Genomic DNA, 21,744 nt, shown 5'->3' on the forward strand with positions numbered 1-21,744 from the left:
CACAGTGGTTAAGAATTCACCTGCCAATGCAGGGAACACGGGTTCAATCCCTGGTCTGGGAAGATCCCTCATGCCGCAGAGCAACTAAGCTCGTGCACCACAACTCTTGAGCCCACGTGCCACAACTACTGAAGCCCGCACGCCTAGAGCCCATGCTCCACAACGAGAAGCCACTGCAATGAGAAGCCCACGCACCACAATGAAGACCCAACGCAGCCAAAAATTTAAAACTTAATTAAAAAAAAAAAAGAATGATGCTCTTAGTGCAGACACATTTGATGAAGTGGTGGCCTTCAATAATTGCTTCTGTTCTTTGTGTTCACTTTTTTTTCTTTTGAAAAACTCCAAAAGCTTGTCTCTTAATGCAGGGTGCTTGGTTTCCACGTGGCGAAGCAGTTCTGAAGGTTTCATGGTTTCGTTGATAGCCAGTTGCCACATATTATACAAAGTGGGCTTGGAGAATGTGAATCACCTGTTGCAATGAACCCGTAATTTAAGTACGACTCTTGGTATTTTCTTTTAAATGCAGATTTCTTTTTGTTGGCAGTCTTAGAGTCTTCTGCTGTCTTCATCACTGGGTCTTTCTCCCTTTTCAAAGAAGCTCTCCAGCGACGTTTGTTTTTTACTCATTTTGGCTAGGGTTAGCTTGTGGGCTTACCAAAACTGACTGAGACAAGTGCACAGCGTGGGAAAGAGGTGTGAATGGAAGTGGTAAATAAAAGAATGGGCAGGGTTCTTCCCTGGTGGCGCAGTGGTTAAGAACCTGCCTGCCAATGCAGGGGACACAGGTTCGATCTCTGGGAAGATTCCACATGCCGTGGAGCAACTAAGCCCATGTGCCACAACTACTGAGCCTGCGTGCTGCAACTACTGAGGCCCACCTGCCTAGAGCCCGTACTCCACAACGAGAAGCCACTGCAATGAGAAGCCCGTGGACATTGTAAAGCAATTATACTCTAATGAAGATGTTTAAAAAAAAAAAGCCCGTGCACTGCAACAAAGAGTAGCCCCTGCTCGCCACAACTAGAGAAAGCCCGTGTGTGCAGCAACAAAGACCCAACGCAGCCAAAAAAAAAAAAAAAAAGAGGCAAAAAACCCCACAAAAGGCAGGCCATGTGCGGACTAAAATTAGTGTCAGATTCTGATTTAAAGCCTGCCACCAGATGCAGCTTGTCACTTGCCACTCACGGATAGGGTTTTGATATGAGTCTGCAAGCAATTGATTGATTATGGTCTCTATGCAGTCAAAACTCTCTGCTAATGATAATCTGCATTTGCAGCTGCTCCCCAGCGCTAGCATCACTGACTGCCTCAGCTCCACCTCAGATCATCAGGCATTATTCTAATAAGGAGCGTGCAGCCTAGATCCCTCATATGCACAGTTCGCAGTAGGGTTTGCGCTCCTATGAGAATCTAATGCCACAGCTGATCTGACAGGAGGCGGAGCTCGGGTGGTAACGTGAGCTATGGGGAGCGGCTGTAAATACAGATGAAGCTTCGCTTGCTTGCTTGCTGCTGCTCACCTCCGGCTGTGCAGCCTAGTTCCTAACCCTTGGTAGAAGCAACAAAACATTGATGAATTATACATATCTAGGGAAATATTGCATACTGTAGCTAGTAGTTATGAATTTAAGCCATTAACTTACCTTGCACTGATTTTGTCATTTACCATTAACATTAGTGTTAATTTCATAACACTCGTATATGCTCTTTTTATAGTGAAACGTTTTGACATTGAGAGTATTAGGAACAGGTAACTACTATGATTTATCCACTCATTCTTTCAATATAAATGAATGCCTAAATTTGCCAGGTACTTTCAAGTATGGGGATGCAGGAGGACACAAAGCAATATATGCTGCAAAGAAAAAAGGCAGAAGGATAAGGGAATGCAGAGGGAGAAGGAAAGGGTTGCAGTTTAAAATAGAGTGACATGGATGGGCTCACTGAGAAGATGACTTTTGGGCAATGACCAGAAAGATGCAGAAGAGGGCCGTGAGGATATCTGGGAGAAAAGGGCTCCAGACACAAGAAAAGCTATGTGCAAAGCTCCTATGGAAGCATGCCTAGAATATTCAAATAACTACAAGGGGGGCAATGTGACTCCTGGGAGGAAAGTAGAAGGCAAAGAGTAGAAAGGGTCAGATAGCTTAACACCGTGTAGACCACTATAAGGACTTTGAGTTTTTACTGAGTCAAATGTGAAGCCACTGGAGAGTTTTTAGCAGAGGAGTGTTGTATTATGACTTAGATTTTTTAAAAAAAGGATCACTCTGTTCCTGTCTTGACAACAGACTATAGGTCTGGTGAGGTAAAGGCAGAAGCAGAGCCACAAGTCGTAAGGCTAGCAATGATGTGGCTTAGACCAGAGAGGGGGCAGTGGAGATGCTAAGTGGCTAAATGCTGAATATATTCTAAAGTTACTACGAACAGGATTCCCTGATACATGTGGGGTATGAATGAAAAAGAGAAAGGATTCCAAAATTTTTGGCCTAAACAAAAGATGGAGTTGCCATTTAGTGACACATGGAAGAGAATGAAGGAGAAACAGGTTTTGAAGGAAACATCAGGATTTTTAAGCATACTAAACCTAAGATGCCTAGTAGATACCAAGTGGAGATAGTGAAATGGCAGGTGGATATGATTTTGGAATTCAAATAAAAGATGAGGCCTGAAGACAAAAATTTTGTAATCAAAACATATGGTATTGTAAGTCACCAGACTGGGTGAGATCATCAGGGAAGTGAGTATACAGTAGTGGTCCAAGGTCTAAACTCTGAGGTCCTCCAACATTTAGAGGTAGGGAGTACGAGGAGAAACCAGCAATGAAGACTGAAAAGAAGGGTTCAGTGATATTGCAGGGAAACCAGGAGAGTATGGTGTCCTGGAAGCCAAGGGAAAAAAGATTTTCAACAGGAGGAAGTAATCAACCGTGCCACCTTATGTCAAGTAGAATGAAGACTGAGAATTGGTCACTGGAAAGCAGTGTAATGGTCACTAGTGACCTCAACAAGAGTTGTTTTGATTGGGGGGTGTGGTGGTAGGAAAAACCTGTTGAATTGAGTTCAACACAGAATAGTGGGAGGTATGGAGGAATGAATGGGCAGCACTATGGATAACTCTCTCGAAGGTATATAACACATGGTTGCAGAAAACCACTTTTCTAGTTAAATACAAGAGATTATTCACCTTGTTCGCCTTTCCCCTCAAAATCTCCCCCAAAATGACAAAAAAAAAAAAAAAAAAAAAGAATGAGAGGTATTAAACAACCAGGACAAAGCATAAAGAGAAGACAACAATGGTTTTTTTTTGTTTTTTGGCCACACTGCGCAGCATGTGGGATCTTAGCTCCTCAACCAGGGATCAAACCTGCACCCCCTACATTGGAACCATGGAGTCTTAACCACTGGACCACCAGGGAAGTCCCAAGAGAAGACAACAATGAGTGAGACTTTCAGAAGCAGTAAGAAAGCAAATAACTGACTTAGCATAAGGGATGAAATTATACCAAAGACTGGGATTCTGACAACTAAGACTGTTTACACTGCAGAACTCCTGAAAGTCTCAGCACTTTGAAAGCATTAGGCACCACTCCTTTTAGCCAGGTACAGTACATAGAAACCAGACAAATAAAAAAGCAAGGCAATGTCAACACCAGGAAAACCAGAGAGTTACATAAGAAATAGAGAAGAAACAATACTTACATGGTCACAATAATGCAAACATTTTCACTGACTTGACTAAAAGTTAAAATAATATTAGGAAGATGGGTAAGAAGAAGTGTGGGATGGTAGTGTAAGGTAGCCAAATCCTCCATGGCAGGGGGTGGGAAGGAGAGGGTAACAGATAACCTCTAAAGTTGGTAAGTCAAAATAGTGAGATGAGGGCTTCCCTGGTGGCACAGTGGTTGAGAGTCCGCCTGCCGATGCTAGGGGACACGGGTTCGTGCCCCGGTCCGGGAAGATCCCACATGCCGCGGAGCGGCTGGGCCCGTGAGCCATGGCCGCTGACCCTGTGCGTCTGGAGCCTGTGCTCTGCAACGGGAGAGGCCACAACAGTAAGAGGCCCGCGTACAGCAAAAAAAAAAAAAAAAAAAAAAAAGTTAGATGACCACATTATTTTGAAATAAGAAGATAAAAACAGATTAGCAAGGAGTTAAATGTGGTTGATTCTGGGATCAGGACTCTGGAGTAAGGCAGGTGACTACTTCATTTCCTTATGTGTTTTTAATCACAATTTGATTTTTTAAAACCATGTGATTATTAGTTTGATGGTTAAACATGTAACTGAATGGATAAAACACATATAGGAAGTAAGGATAAATAGTAACCTCAGACAAGTTATTTGTTCTACTAGGCAAATATTCAAAATAAAAAATTAACTGGAATAAAAAATTCCAAGTGATACCAACAAGTGAAAGAATAAGGGCAGAGAGACAATAGGAAAAGTGTCTGCAGAAAGCAGGGAGGATGATAGTGTGCCAACATTCTTGTGTTATCGTAAGACTCCAACATTGATAACTTTAAACGCTGGTAGAGAAAAATAATCATAATTATGGGTTAGAAGTAACCACAACGAGAATAAAAATAGAATGTACAGCTTCCAAACCTGCAGAAACATCTGATCTATAAAAAAAAGAAACAGAAAGCATGCTAAGTACAAAACTTATAGTAAGGTAGCAAAAATATACAAAGTAACAACTGATAAAACCATGAGAATATATCAACAACTGGAGATTTTTGAATATATTTCTCTTAGAAACAGCAAAGAGACCACCCCAAAAGCAAATATGAAGACAAATCTAAAATATACATTCAGTTTAACATACTGTTCAATCTAACATAATTCTCTACTCCATTTTTTCACATGGAAGTATTTCTCTAGAATAACACTGGTGCCTTTTTCTCCCTCCTTCTCTCCCTATTTTACTAACAGCTTCTTAGGGAAGGAGTGATTTAGCTGATTGGTGAGTTTGGAAGGAGAAACTATACACAAGCTGTTTTCCATTCTCTCTCTACTCTCATTGGAGCTGCCTGCCTACCTACAGTTAAAGTGCTTTCTGTTCTGTTTTCCTGACCATTCTGTAAGTTTGGTGGGTCACTCCACCTGAGACTGGATAGAAAGTTTAATTTAGGGAAATATTAGCAAATCGTATGTCATGCGTTCCAAACTACCTTTAACACAAAGTTCACCGACAACAAGCCCTCCCTATCTGCTCAAAGTCTTCAATCAGCTGTTCAGACTCTTATTCTTAAATATAAGCAGGCAGCCAAAGTTCAGCAGAAACCCAAGGAAAATCTTTATTGTGATAGAGGTAAAACATAAACACACACACACACACACAGTAACATAGGGGAAAGAAAAGACTATGTAGGAAAATGGAAACTTCAAAACAAAGTAATTTAGGGATTTCCCTAGTGATCCAGTGGGTAAGACTCCAAGCTACCAATGCAGGGGGCCCGGGTTCGATCCCTGGTCCGGGAACTAGATCCCGCATGCATGCTGCAAGTAATAAGTCCACATGCCGCAACTAAAAGATCCTGCATGCTGCAACTAAGACTTGGCACAGCCGAAATAAACAAATAAATAAAAAACAAAGTAATTTACAATCATTAATGTCCTCGGATGGATCCTACAAGCTTCTAGAGAGGAAAACAAAAACAAAACAGGGCACATATAAAGGATCAAGAATCAAAACAGCTTCAGCTTTCGCAGTGGCCACAATGGAAGCTAGAGACAACAGAGAAATCCCTTCAGATTTTCAAAGAAAAACAACTGCAAACTTGGAATTCTATATCCATACTATTATTCAAATTGAGATTAGAATTAAAGACATTTTCAGACATTCAAGGACCCACACTTTACCTCCCATGCAGCCTTTCTCAGGAAGCTACTAGATGTGCTTTACCTCTCCAAGAGAGTAAACCAAGAAAGAGGCAAATGTAGGGTACAGAAATAAGAAAGATCATAGGACTCCTCAGGAAAATACAGAACCCAGGGTAATTATGCACCAGGCAAAGAGAGCAGCCAGTTCAGATTTGTGCAGAATGACTCAAGAGACTTCAACTGATGTTTTCTTATGGTATACCTTATTTTTAAGAAATCTGACAGTGTCTGGGTGAGTCTGGCCTAGGTTATTTGCTGTACTTGGCTTGTGAGACCATGTGCTGATGGTTTAGCTCTTTTCTTCTGCTCCCTGGATCTTCTGAGAACACACAAGTGTTCTGCTTTGACCTACTCCTGAGTGCTGAAGGATAGCCATAGGGAACTTAAAAGCGGAAAAGTCTAAGCAGCCCACTCCTCCTGTGTCACAGGAAGTATCCAGCTCTAGAAGCTGGCACACATTTCAAAATACATAAACTGTAGATAACTCTAGGTTTCCCAATATTTGCTCAGGGCCTTGCCCAATTACTTTCTCCAGAAAAGGCTCTTGTAAAATTTCAGAGACAACGAAGCCAGACTATGACCCAGTGCCTCTTTTCAGCTTATCTTCTGGGACACCTCATCAAACAGTGGCAATTCTGCCTTCTGAATATAGTTACATTTCTGCATGATACCCCACTTTTATATTAATCATCTTCCATGCTCATTTATATGTATTTTTGATAAAACAATTTCATTGAAAAAAATAACATCAAGTAGGAATGCAAGAATGGTTCAATACCAGAAGATCAATGTTATACTCTATATTACTATTACGAAAGGTCAAAAATCAAAAGACCATCTAAACAAAGGCACATTTAAATTATCAATAAAAGGGAACTTCTTTCGATAAAGACTAACTAGCATAAAACTCCAGCAAACATCACATTTAATAAAGCAACTTTAGATTCTGAAGTAGAAATAAGATAAAAATGCCAGCTACCACAACTACTGTCAAATACAGACTGGCAACCTGGCTGAAACAATAAAGAGGAAAGAAAGGTATAAGGACTGAAAACGAAGAAATACAACTCATTATTTGCATTTGCATTTAGATAGACAACCAAAGAGAATCAATAACTTTAGAATTAAAAAGCATTCATCAAAGCTGGAAATACAAGATCAACATCAAGTTCAACATGATCAGAAATAACAGGATACCATTTTCAATGGCAACGAAAAGTATGAAGTACCTAGGAATTAGCCAAAAAAACAAATAAAAAACCCATAAACACATGATGTCCAGAATAAATGAAGAAAAAAATTATGTTCACAAATGTGATGATTTGACCTTGTAAAAATGTTAATTCTAAATTAATATGCAAATTCAATTCAATTCCAATAAAAATCTCAGCAGCTTGTTTTGGGGAACTTCATAAACTGATACTAAAATGTATACATAGATACTAAAATGTATACATACATAGAATAAAAATCCACAAACAGCTAAGGTAATTTTAACAAAGTAGGACAAATAGATTCACCTATTAAGACATATTACAAACTTATATTAAAAGTGTTGTACTGGGAAAGGAATTGACATTTATCAATAAACAGAACAGAGAGCCCCAGTTTCATGCTTATGGAAACCTGGTATGTAATGAAATGGGAAAATATGGATTTAACAGATGGTGTTAGAAAAACTTACAACTCTACTCTGCATACCCGGCAGACATTCACACTCACAAGACCCAAAAGGCACCAAGGTCACTTAGCTTGCCAGAAAGGTATAGCACTGTAAACACAGCAATATAGAGGAGAGCATCCACCTTAGGTAAGCCTCACATGCCACAGGAACCACTATGGTGTAAAAATCCCTAAAGGTGGGTTCCACATCTCCCCAAGGAGGAACAAGCTTGGTTATCAGTTGTACCTTACTCAGAGAAATCTCAAAGCCTGTGCTTTTTACAATTAAAAAATGTTGCTGGGTAAACAGCTGGCATTCCTTATTTATCTTAACCCACTGTTTCAAGGAAATAGTGCTAAGGAAAAAGTAAATCCAAGATAATTTTCCTCTAGAGAGAGAGAAGTGGTTTTCTTAATAACACTTTTCCCTTAATGATTAGCTGGAGAAAAAGTTGGATTCATACCTTATACTATATCCAAAAATAAACTCCAATTATATTAAATGTAAATGGTAAAACTATAACACTGATAGAACAAGACCTAAAAAATACAAACAACTGGGGGCAAAATTTTAAATTTCTATTCCATAAAGGACACCAAAGACAAGAATTAATAAATGAAAAGCCTAAGTTATTTCCAACATCTGAACCTGACAAGGAAACATTATTTAGACTATATAAAGAATTTCTTGTACTATAATCAGCAAGAAAGAGAAAAGTCTAATAGAAAAATGGGCAAATTATAAGTATAGGCAATCCATAGACTGGAAAACCAGAATGACTAAAAAGCATATGCTTAGACTTATTAGTAATGAGATAATGCAGATTAAACAAAATACAATTTCATACATTATCAGATTAACAACAATCAGAAAATATCAAGTACTGCTGAAGATGTAGAGAAAATGAAATCATCATGTCTTGCTGGTGTAAGTGCAAATTGGTACAACCATCTCCAAGAACAATCCAGCATTACTAACTGAAATTAAATATGCATATACTCAAAACCCCAGCCATTCTACTCTAGGCCATATATACCAAAGAAACTACAGGGCAGGGTCATAGGAAGAAATGTACAAGTTTGTAGAAGTGGGAACAGCTGGAAATAACCTAAATATCTATGACTAGAGGAAAAGATAATCTATGGTATGTGAATACAATAGAATAATATGCAGCAATCAGAAGTATGCTATATACAGTAACATGAATAGTTCTTAAAAACCTAATATTTTATAAAAGTTAGAAGCAAAATGAAATTTATACCATAATATCATTTATATAAAATTTAAAATTTATACAAAATAAATGTTATTGTATAGTTTTTCAAAGAAATATATCAAAAATTTGGAAGATGGCTTGGAAGGATAAACATTAAAGATAGTAGAGAGTGGGGAGTATGGAATTGCAGGCAGGAGATGAAGAAAAACTATTAAGGTAAAATGAAGCAGAACAAAAGTGTAGGTTTTCTAGACCAATGATACTGCTGTCATTAATAAAGAGTATAATTAATGATTGAGTCAATGCTGAGCACATGAAATCCTTAAAAAAAGAAACGATTTATATGAGGAGAGAAACATAGTTAAGTTAGACTAAAACATTTCTTCATTAAATGTGAAAAACTATCCATAGGGCATAATATAGTAAGTACCCCACAGGATTTGTGAGTTAGCTGTCTTTAAAAGAAACAGTTCATTCTCCCAAATAAGATAAGCTAAATAAAAACAACATACAATATGAAAGGACACTTAAAGGCAATGCTTAAAAAACAAAATTTCTTTGTGTTGAACAAATATTCCACTGCATTTTTCTAGGCTGTTCTGGTATTCAGCAAAATAATTTAAAATTACATTTTGGGCAAAGTTATAAGTACAAGTGAACTAATTTTAATTTTTAATTATGTGTGAATCTGAAATTTTACAGTGATATAAATACCTTGTGACATTTTAACAGGATGTAAGAAGTTTAAATATACATGAAAAAAATTACAAATAAGTAGTTGTCATAATCTCTTACTTTTGACTGTGCTTCATATTTTTAAAAAAGCACTCTCATGTGAGGCAGATGTAGTAGCTATCTCCAATGTTATCAATGAGGAAACTGAAAAATAATCTTACAGTAAGTAAGTAGTGGTGTCCAGACTAGAATCTAGGTCTCCCAAAACCTAGACTTGAGGCCTTATTTTTATTTAACTCACCTTCTAGATAATTTTTATATAAATGTAAATTTAATATTTTCTTCAAATCACAAGGAAATAGAGCAGACACACTGGTTTGCAGTAGTTAATATACACAATGATATGAAGAAAAATACAGAGACTTTTACATTAATTGCAATCCTGAAAAGAGTTGTTTGTCTTCAAAAAACCTCAATCAAGTTTAATATATTTTTATTTGTCCAGTAAAAGCAACTTAACAATCTATTAAAAATAAAATTTTAACTGCATTTAATATCATTCTTTTTTCTATTAAAGAAAGCACAAGATAAAGGACAGCAGTATTCAAGTAAATATATAATTATGACACACTGATAGACTAAATCAAGTACCTAAATGAAATGTTAAAACATGAAAATTTATAGTCCTCCTACCTTTTCCTTTCTACACTGATAAACTACAATCAGAAAAAAATTTTAAATGAAACCTGTTTTCTTGTTGTAACTTGTGATTTATTATTTTATTTAATTGAAAGTGTTTTAGTTTCAGTTAGTAATTTCTGTAAAGTAGCAGTCCTTAAATAAGTTCCTAAAAATAACAATATTGGAGCCTTAAACATTACATTTAGTCATCTAAAAAAGGTTACAAATGTCTCTGCTTATTCTAGTCCTAAATTCCTTTTCTAGATTCTTAATAGAAAAGGAATTTTCAAACACAAATAGTTACCAGTCAGATAATATACATTGCAATTTAGCATTCTTAACCAAAAACAAACAAACAAAACAAAACCAAAAACACCCTAAGAAAAGTCAATTTTTTTCTTTTTTTGGTCATGCCATGCAGGCACGTGGGATCTTAGTTCCCCGACCACCAGGGATGGAAGCCACGCCCGCTGCATTGGAAGCTCGGAGTCTTAACCACTGGACCACCAGGGATGTCCCAAGTCAAATTATTTTTGTCATTCATTCTGTACTATACTCTTCTCCCTATACATCTTTTTTTTTTTTTTTTTGCAGTATGCGGGCCTCTCACTGTTGTGGCCTCTCCCGTTGTGGAACACAGGCTCTGGACGCGCAGGCTCAGCGGCCATGGCTCACAGGCCTAGTTGCTCCGCGGCATGCGGGATCCTCCCAGACTGGGGCACGAACCCGTGTCCCCTGCATTGGCAGGCGGACTCTCAACCACTGTGCCACCAGGGAGGCCCTCCCTATACATCTTTAATAGCAATCACAAGTACTATCTTAAAGACCCACCTTTTCTAATCCAAATAGCGCCGACTCAACATCTCACCTCTACTTCACTTCTAGTATTCAATTTAGATGTCTCAATGCTAAATTTAATAATTTATCAAAAGTTGTTTCAATAACAAAATTTCCATAAATTACTTTCTAACAAACAAAGCAGAACCTCTAATTGTAGAACACAAATGGAAAATAATATATAAGTAACTTAATCCCCTTAACTTGAAGGTTTGAAGAACCAGGTGTTAGAAAAATATGCCTAAGATAAACAGATTTTACTATCTTATTACTTTTTCTGCACGGGGTCAACATTTGTATTTTAAATGATATATTAGTTATTATATTGTCTCAAAAGAGAGATTCCCAAGAAGACTTTAGTAAAATTCTATGTTGATTATACACATACTTGGTTCCTAATGTTTTAGTTTGAACTGTTCTAGAATTACTTACTTGTTGAACATAAAGTCTGTAAGAAGAAAGATAAAAATACTAAATCAAAATCTTTATCAAATAATTCCAAGTTTTCAACAATATATGTAAATGTATTCTTGTACCCTGTATTTCTGATAGTATTATTTTTGTAGTATGATCACAGCAAGTACATGAATTTTCCAGTTTTGTGGGGAAATATTCAGTGTTCTGAAATTTAATTAGATTTAAAATCATTATTAAACAAAAAACAAGTCAAATAGCACTATCATATTCTAAATGGCAATTCAGCATTGTATTTATAGTCTCAGTGGTAAAAACCACACCTAAAAGAAATGTGTACCCAATGTGACACACTCTCAATGTTTAAAGAACAGCCTGAATATGGAATTTTAAAAAGTTAATTATATTAGGTAGAAGCAGAGAATCTATGAAAAGATTTAAAATCGTTGCTGCTGGAACTGAGTTGGAAACTCAAAGGACTTGAGTCTTGGCTGCAGGAAAACAAAGTAAATCTTTCATATATGTATTCTGATTCACCCAGGATGAAAACTAATCATACTGTAAAGGGATATGATCCTCTGAAGAAATGGAAATAATCTGTAAGAAAGATAAATTATAGCCTCTTTATTAGCAGGGAAAACTAAATTAGGGCTATATGTCACCCTGGAACCATTTCCTTCACAATGCTTCTAGTGACTTTTCCAAGATAAATTTTTAAAAAATACAATGAAAGATAAAAGTATCAATTGTCGGTGGGTGAAAACATATTACTACTGCCTAAAAAACCCAATACTGGATGTAATACACATCAGAAAATTTTTATTATTCTGTTTAAAGTTGTAGAAAAATTAGCCTTTTTGCCTGTTCTGATATTTATATGTTGTCACTCAACTTCTGAGGATTCCAAGTCAATTAATCTAGAATTTTAAAATGCATTAGTGATCCCTACTGTAGCAAACTGTGTATTCTATAGTTCATGAATCCTATTCTTTCAATAAACACAGGGTTTTAAATAAGATGGTAATGATAGTCTCCATAATCTTAAAATCTAGGTAAAACAAATATCCTCATGGTCCAATAACAACTCGTAAAATGTAACCAGGTCACTAGACCAACATACTAGTGTACAACTTTAATAATTTCTAGCAACAAAACATCTGGAATAGCCATTAACAAATGTTTTCATTGGATTGAAGATGAATTTCTTTGTAAGAAGAAACTTTTTAAAAGTACTCTGAAGTATAGTTCAGCTGCAGGTAAACATGAAAGTTATCAAAGATCTTGTTTATCGACATTTTTCCCAGTGGAATCAAGTGCAACTGGAACCTTATTAGTTTCAACAAAAACAGATTCAAAGGCAGCTTCCTGTTCATCCAAAGAATCAGCAGCTGTTGCTCCTTTAATTAGTGTTGTGTTGGTAAAAGACTGTTGCTGCTTGGAAATTTTACTGGATTCCACTGTTTTTCTACCTCTTCTTTTACCAAGAATTTTGACATAATTAGCAGGTATAAGTCCTGTTGTTTGACCATCAAGACTGGCCAGAAGCCAACCACGCACTCTGGGTTGCTGTTCTGATGGAAGAAAAGACAGCCTTGTAATTATCACATACTTTGAGGGTCCAACAGAATATTGATAATAAAATGTTAAGTAAAATCTCTGTTACACTTATATAATAAAATACATAAACAAATAGTGTACATGAATATTCAAAAAATCAAGATGAGTAGGTTTAAGTCTAGGATCCCTTCTTACAACTTACACTTTTAATTTTATATTTACTAAATATTTTTTCAGCCTTGAAGAACATGAAGTTTACATCAGTTGGTGCATTCATAGAGTAAAACGATTCAGTTCTATCAAAAGATGAAAATTAACATCAATGTCTTTCATATTTTAAATTGAAATTTAAGGAATGAATATCTCATTACTTCTCAATAGGATAAGTTAGGGGTTAGTATAGAAAATAAATATATACATTTACATAAGGCAGCTTTCTTTATATATTTTTAGCTGAAATATAAAATTCATTCTATATGATTGTGATGTATAATCCTGAAGGACAGTGAATGTTAATTTTAATCCAAGGTGGGCAAAAATTGAAGACCTCAGTTACCTATAGCCACATAAGAAAAAGTTAAAGGCAATACTCTAAGCTTAAAGTAGGAAAGATTATTTAAATATTCAGTTTTGTATTTTGATATTCTCCCACCTATTTTATCCATGTCTTTAAAAACCTGTATAACTGTTAAGTTTTAGTTCAACACTATAATTTAGGCACAATATGACATTTTCATGTTTAATACTACTCTATAATAATAATTTAAAAAAGTTAAATTAACCATGTCTGTGACTGATTTTGTTCTAAATGCCCACACATATTTTAATTGAGCAATGGAGGAAAGCAACAAAGCAAAGCCAAAGTGTTAAAAGGCACTATTAGTTGAAGAATAATCTGATATAAAATTTTTCTGGAATATTATAATTTAGTTGAAAGAAACCACATTTGATCTTTATTCTTTAATTAGATTTATTAAAACTAATTATCTGTATTTTCCTCTAACAATAAATCTTAAAAAGAAATAATTCTTTTGAAATCTAAAATAGTAAGTTACTATTTTCACTAGAAGAGAAACATGAGTATAATACCTAAAAGCCAGGATTTTTGAAAAGTTACATTTTATTTTATTATTTAAAAATTTTTCTTGGAAGCCTAGGTTTTGTGTGTGAAGAGATGAGGCAGAGATTTAGCAAATTTGATCCAAATTTTTCAATTATTTACACATTAAAGTAATGATTTGAACATTGAAGGTATTTTTCCCTTATGTAAAGAGTGACTAACACCAATAAAAGGCTAAAGTTTCCATTAATAGATCACATGGAAATCAGCCAAAGTGGTTAAAAATACAAGTTCTGAAGTTAGATAAACCTAGGTTCATAGTCCAGCTCCAACACACAGGACAATTTACTCATTCTGAATCTCGCTTTCCTCATGTGTAAAACAGGAACAGGATAATAACAGTACTCACTTTACAGCATTATTATAAGGTTTGAACGAAATATGTAAAGTACAGTGTCTAGTACATTTTCTTTTCTTCTTTTTTGGCCGCCCCATGGCTTGCGGGATCTTAATTCCCCAACCAGGGATTGAACCTGGGCCCTTGGCAGTGAGAGCGTGGAGTCCTAACCACTGGACCGCCAGGGAATTCCCCCTAGTACATAATAAGCAGTCTATAAATGACAGCTGTTATTATTGTTATTAGTATCTTTACCAACAAGATGTGACTTTTTGTGGCAAACCTGAATCCCAACAAATACACAAAAAATCTTTTTTTTGTAAATCCACAAAAATTCTGATCATTACTGGGGAAAGGTGGAGGAAAAGGCCATTTTGTCTGGAGCCATTAAAAACTATTAGTGATCTCGTCTGAAAATTAACCTGAATGCCTATAAATTTCTTGCTGAGGTTCTTTAATAAGTCATGACAGTAATTCCTAAATATTCATGTTGAAGTTTCTAAAGTAAACATTATTCAAGTAAAAAAGAAAGCAATACTAGTCCCAGCAATAAAAGACCAATAGGGATGCTTAGATGATGCTAGACAATTACTTTGGTTTATTAGATTTGTTACACTTAGCGCTAACCTCATGTTTTGGGGTGGTGATTAAAAGTGTTTTGAGTTTGGAAGAGATTATATAAACAAAATCTTTCCTTATCTCAGTGAAATATTATTGGAACAACTCTGTTGGGACATTTTTCTCCCACTCCCCCAGATTTAGAAGGTCTACACTGACAAAGAGAAATAACTACTTCTGAGTTAACTAATGGTGACCAAGATCCTTTAATGCAGTTTTTAATATTACATTTACAAATTCTAAAAATGCACAGATAATTCCAATTTATTCATGTTTTGTTACCTTTGAGAGCTAAGTTTAGCATATCACCAGCACGGAAAGAAATTTCTTCTTCGGATACAGCAACAAAATCATATTCTGCTCTAGCAACTACATGGTCATCCTCACCACTTGCCCAGTTGGTATTGTCTATAAACCAAATTAAGAATTAAGGTTAGGTTAGTAAAACTTACAAAAAAAAGAAAAAAGATATTTCAGTGGCTATGTTTTGCAAACTGTATAAACTTATTTGCCAAGAGAAAAGTTCCCCTCAAAGTAAATTCCACAATTAACACTACGTAAAATCAACAATATGTTCATTACGATACCTATTATAAACTTTTTCCTATTCTTTAAGCTCCAAATCCTAGTTCCCTTACTTTAAGCCAGGGGTCAGCAATTTTTTTGTAGAGTAAAAAGATTTTTGATAGTAAATATTTTAGGCTTTGTAGGCCATGAGGCAAAATTGAACATGTTGTGTAGTTTCTTATATAAAGAGAGAAAAAAATTTTCCATAAATTTTATGAAAAATTCAAAATATAACAATTGAATTCTTTTTTTGTAATATAGGTCTACTACAAAGAACGGAATCTTTTTGGGATAGGATAATATTTCACTTAATTTGGGGTTCAAATGTAGTGTTTTCTATCATCAATATCAATTGCAAATATTCATCTGTTAATGCTAATTTGTAATGAGATTTGAGGTATTTCATTTTGAAATGTTTTTTCACATAGATATGTATTGCCAAATTCTGATATCAATACATTGAACATGTGGTTTTAATTGAGCATATTCATCCTAAGAAGATGAATAGAGTAGAATTCTGTTAAATTCCTTCAATGTTAACCTTTTAACATGTCCTTACATTAGATACTAATCACTTCCAAATAAAGACTAAATGGAAACTCCTCAACGGCAGTTAAATGGATTTTGAAATATGGACATTTCCTTTGCACTTGCATGGAGGTCCAAAAACACTTCTGAATTGTAGTTTGAGCTTGAAAGGTCTATCTGCTGCAAATTTATGTGGGAAGGGAAATCTTGTTTCTTTAACTTTTGACAACCTGGGTGGCGGGTGTATAAAGCAGTGTGACATTATTTGTGATTCAAACAATATTAGTTGTTGTCAAAATAACTTCACTCCAATGTAAGTTTCAAAATATAATTGCTATTCTGCCTTACAGTTTTAGGTTGAATTCATTAAGATTACCAAATCTGCAGCAAAAGCTGATTTCCAAAGCCATTAAACGTTTTCTAAGAGTGGCTGATGGTGGTTCTTGTTTTTCAGAAAAATATCAGTCTTGGCCTTGATCCCTCAAAAAGAGTAATAAAACTTAACCACTGACTGCTTAGCCATCTAACTGCTGTGTGGTAGGGCAAGTCAGGATCTTCAGCTTCTACTTCTGACAAAAATTCATAGAACTTACAATAGTTATGTCCACAAGGGTGACTGAAATTCACCTTTGACATTACTAATTCAGTAACACATGACAAATTCAAATATTTTCTGCAATGTACCTGCTGATGAAGAATACAATGAATAACTATAGGCTTTAAAAACCTTATATTTTCAAAACTGTAAATTTTGTCCAACTAAGCATTTTTCTGTTCCACACAAATTTTTACCACCATCAGTCACAACATATCTTTGCAGATTCGTGTTTTTTCCAAATTCTTTGAAGATATTCTTGTCTGTAGTTGTTCCATGCAGACTATTCACAGAGGCTACATCTTCAGCCACTTCAAATTCAACACTGACTCTTCCAATAAACCACTGAGCAGTAACAGTATCTACTGGGTCATCATGAGCCAAGTAAATCCATTTGAATTCATCTGCCTTGTTTTAAAATGACTATTAAAATGATGTTTCAAATACTCTTTAAGAAACTGTTCTCCCTGAAAGGTTAACAGTCTTAAACAAATTTACTTTCTCTGACACATTTCCTTGGCTGTTGCAATAACCACTGGTAAACAGATTTCCTTGCTAATCTGACAAATGAGCCTCTCAGAAACTTATTTTCGTTGCAGGCTTATTTTTTCTTCTTTTGCTTATTTATTTGTTTATGGCTGTGTTGAGTCTTCGTTGCTGCGTGCCTGCTTTCTCTATTTGCAGCGAGCAGGGGCTACTCTTTGTTGCAGTACACAGGCTTCTCATTGCGGTGGCTGCTCTTGTGGAGCACAGGCTCTGGGCGCGCGGGCTTCAGTAGTTGTGGCACACGGGCTCAGTCGTTGTGGCTCGCGGGCTCTAGAGCACAGGCTCAGTAGTTGGGGCACGTGGGCTTAGTTGCTCTGTGGCATGTGGGATCTTCGCGGACCAGGGCTTGAACCCATGTCCCCTGCATTGGCAGGCGGATTCTTAACCACTGTGCCACCAGGGAAGCCCCTTCTTTTGCTCCTTCCCCTGACCCCTTTTGGGTGAGGAAATTCTGCTATGATGAGCTATTCCATTTTAAATTTTCTAATTTTTCTGACTGTTGACTTCCTGTGAGTTGGGAATATTGTGATGAGTGCTCAGTCTGCTAATGTTGATGTACTGGGTTGGCCAAAGAGTTTGTTTTTTTTCTGTAAGATAGCTCTAGTAGTGCTTAGTTGTCTTTAACTTCATTTGAAACAATTTTGTTAGACTGTTTTGTGACAGCTGTTATATTAGCAAAAAAAAAAAAACATCAAATTTGGTGAATTTTTGTGTAGCCATTTTAATATTGAGGATGGAAGGAAAAAAGCAACGTTTTCGGCATATTATGCTTTATTATTTCAAGAAAGGTAAAAACACAACTGAAGTGCAAAAAAAGATTTGTGCAGTGTATGGAGAAGGTGCTGTGACTGATCGAATATATGTCAAAAGTGGTTTGCGAAGTTTCGTGCTGGCGATTTCTCGCTGGATGATGCTCCACGGTCGGGTAGACCAGTTGAAGTTGATACCCATCAAATTGAGACATTAAGTGAGAACAATCAATGTTACACCACGCGGGAGAGAGCTGACATACTCAAAATACCCAAATCAAACGTTGAAAATCATTTGCACCAGCTTGGTTATGTTAATCGCTTTGATGTTTGGGTTCCACGTAAGTTAAGAGAAAAAAACCTTCTTGACCATATTTCCACATGTGATTCTCTACTTAAACGTAATGAAAATGTTCCGTTTTTAAAACAAATTATGATGGGCGATGAAAAGTGGATACTGTACAATAATCTGGAACGGAAGAGATCGTGGGGCATGTGAAATAAACCACCACCAACCACACCAAAGGCCGGTCTTCATCCAAAGAAGGTGATGTTGGGACCTCTCTGGTGGCGCGGTGGTTAAGACTCCACACTCCCAATGCAGGGGGCCTGGGTTTGATCTCTGGTCAGGGAACTAGATCCCACATGCATGCCATAACTAAGAATTCACATGCCACAACTAAGGACCCCATGTGCTGCAACCAAGGGGTGGGTGAGCCGCAACTAAGGAGCCCGTGAGCTGTAACTAAGAGCTGGTGCAACCAAATAAAAATAAATAAATATTAAAAAAAGAAAAAAAAACCAAAGAAAGTGATGTTGTGCATAAGGTGGGATTGGAAGGGAGTCCTCTATTATGAGCTCCTTCCAGAAAACCAAACGATTAATTCCAACAAGTACTGCTCCCAATTAGACCAACTGAAAGCAGCACTCTATGAAAATCGTCTGGAATTAGTCAACAGAAAACACATAATCATCCATCAGGATAACGCAAGACCACATGTTTCTTTGATGGCCAGGCAAAAGCTGTTAGAGCTTGGCTGGGAAGTTCTGATTTATCCATGGTATTCACCAGACATGGCACCTTCATTCAGATTTCCATTTATTTCAGTCTTTACAAAATTCTCTTAATGGAAGAAGTTTCAATTCCCTGGCAGACTGTAAAAGGCACCTGGAACAGTTCTTTGCTCAAAAAGATAAAAAGTTTTGGGAAGATGGAATTATGAAGTTGCCTGAAAAATGGCAGAAGGTAGTGGAACAAAACGGTGAATATGTTGTTCAATAAAGTTCTTGGTGGAAATGAAAAATGTGTCTTTTATTTTTACTTAAAAACCAAAGGAGGACTTCCATGGTGGCGCAATGGTTGAGAATCCGCCTGCCAATGCAGGGGACACAGGCTCAAGCCCTGGTCCGGGAAGATCCCACATGCCGCGGAGCAACTAAGCCCATGTGCCACAACTACTAAGCCTGTGCTCTAGAGCCCACAAGCCACAACTACTGAGCCCATGTGCCACAACTATTGAAGCCCATGTGCCTAGAGCCTGTGCTCCTCAATGAGAAGCTACCGCAGTGAGAAAGACGTGCACCACAACGAAGAGTAGCCTCCGCTCACTGCAACTAGAGAAAGCCTGCATGCAGCAACAAAGACCCAATGCAGCCAAAATAAATAAATAAAATAAAAAAAAAACACAACAAAAACCAAAGGAACTTTTTGGCCAACGCAATATATTGTAATCCTTTAACATAGCTATGTTGTCACTGCATAATAAATGTAATAATGGTTTACCACCTAATTCAGTAACAAAATAATCCAGACTATACTGTGCCTTAAAAGTGTGACTTTCAAAGTCCACTTCACTCTTCTTTTCTTTGTGGCATGTACGTACTCATAACAAAAATATATATTGCAGTATAACAGTACATGTGGCACTCAACACATTGCCAAGTTATGTCACTGAGATCTGCAGTGTGCAGAACAAGTGCAAAGCAATGAGAGTGCCAACATAGATAGGATCTCTATGTTACAAACTACTCAACTCTGGTCTTTCAGTACAAAAGTAGCCATAACAATACATACATGAATGAATGTGGTTGTGTTCTAATAAAACTTTACTAATGGACACAGATACTTGAATTACATATAATTTTAACATGTCACAAACAGTACTCTTTTGGATTTTACTGTAAAAACCATTCTTAGTTTGTGGGCTGTACAAAGACAGGAGCAAGGCAGATCTTGCTGACAGGTTATCGTTTGCTGACCCCTGTCCTAAGCAGCTAAGAAGTCATAGGGCCTAAGCTTCCTCAGTTCCGCTTTTCCTCAAAAATCTCTTAGTATCATTACCCATTGCTCCCTCTTTGGCCTCAGATAAAAAAATTGCCCCTCCTTTTCACCTGCCTTGGATCGTATCTTCTCCCACCTCTTACAGGAGGCTTCATCTTTTGACTCCTGTTTCTCCCTCCTCGACAATCAATCCTTCTCTACAGACTCCTTTCTTTCAGCCTAAAAACATTCCCAGATTTTACTTCATAAAACACAAAGCACAACCAAAAAACGGAAAACTACCACATCAACTTGCTTTTACCCAAGCAGCCTGTTGATTTTTCTTCCTCCATTCATTGTTCATCTTTTCTTTTTTCACACCTTCTGATTTTATATACCCTTTATACTCTTCCATGGTTTCTGTCTCCTCTACTTTACTAAAATTGCTTGCTGGAGCTGATGACCTCCAATTGCCAAATCTGATGACCTTTTTTCAATTCTCGATCTTATCTTACTACAGCATCTGACACCAGGCATCATCCTTCTCCCCCTTCTTGAAATTTCCTCCTTTCCCCTTCACTTCTATAACACAGGATTAACATAGTTCTACTTCTGCTCTTCCTGGTTTCCATCTTAGTTCCTCTTTCTCTCTACCACTGTAATATCATCCACTAACACTATTTCAACTCTCACTTTTATGTGGATGACGCTTAAATATTTCATTTTTCACCTCTTTCCTAAGATCCTTTCCTGCCTTTTAAACTGCTTTCTGAAACTTTCTCAAGTTCCATTTGAATGTCCCACTGGCACAACCAAACTCAATATAGCTCTAATGGAATGAATGATAATCATTCACAAACCAGTTGTTCCATGTGATTTCTCTGTATTTATTTTATTGACTTTACCTTCAAATAAATATCCAGAATGTGACCCACCTCAGAACCTGCATCACTGTGACCCAGAGCCAAGCCACCACCATTTCCCACTTGAATTATTATAACGGCCTCTTGATTCTCCAGACTGGTCTCTTTGGCCCTAGCTCTACCTAAAATTCATTCTCAGGAAAAAGATTTTTTTTTAAACCTAAGTCAAATCATATCACTCCTTTGCTCAAAATTCTGCCATGGCTTCGCATTTCAGAATAAAAGCCAAAGTTCTTTAAAATGTCTACAAGGCTTATACCATCTACACTCTGTACTCTTCCCTACTTCATCTCCTGGTACTCTGACTTTGCTCCATTCGTACTGGCCTCTTGTCATTCATGTGACATGCCAGGCACACTGCCACTTATGCAGTTCTGCTGTTCCCTATGCCTCCAGCAGTTCCCTCATTCAGCTTACCCCCTTTATCTCCTTCAGAGAGGCCTTCCGTGTGTGTAGCTCTGTAACCCCATTTCCTACCACTGGCACTCTGCAACGCTCTTCCCTGCTTTATTTTCTTCCTATGGCACTTATTACCTTGTGACTTACTATATATTTGACTTAGTTGTTTATTG

General features: G+C 36.7%; 1 protein-coding gene across 1 annotated transcript in view; it reads right to left on the bottom strand.

Annotated features, from left to right (window-relative positions):
* Nucleotides 1–6,794: 6,794 nt before the first annotated feature.
* The window catches only part of PEX13 (peroxisomal biogenesis factor 13), a 38,797-nt gene continuing 23,847 nt past the window's right edge, over nt 6,795–21,744 (bottom strand). The window contains exons 3-4 of the mRNA XM_004280657.3: nt 15,287–15,412; nt 6,795–12,943 (exon numbers count right to left, since the gene is read on the bottom strand). Coding sequence (XP_004280705.1) covers nt 12,645–12,943; nt 15,287–15,412 — 425 coding nt within the window. The 3' untranslated portion in view covers nt 6,795–12,644. The remainder of the gene's footprint in view (nt 12,944–15,286; nt 15,413–21,744) is intronic.

The sequence above is a fragment of the Orcinus orca genome, chromosome 13 (genome assembly GCF_937001465.1).
Source record: "Orcinus orca chromosome 13, mOrcOrc1.1, whole genome shotgun sequence".
NCBI classification, from domain to species: Eukaryota; Metazoa; Chordata; class Mammalia; order Artiodactyla; family Delphinidae; genus Orcinus; species Orcinus orca.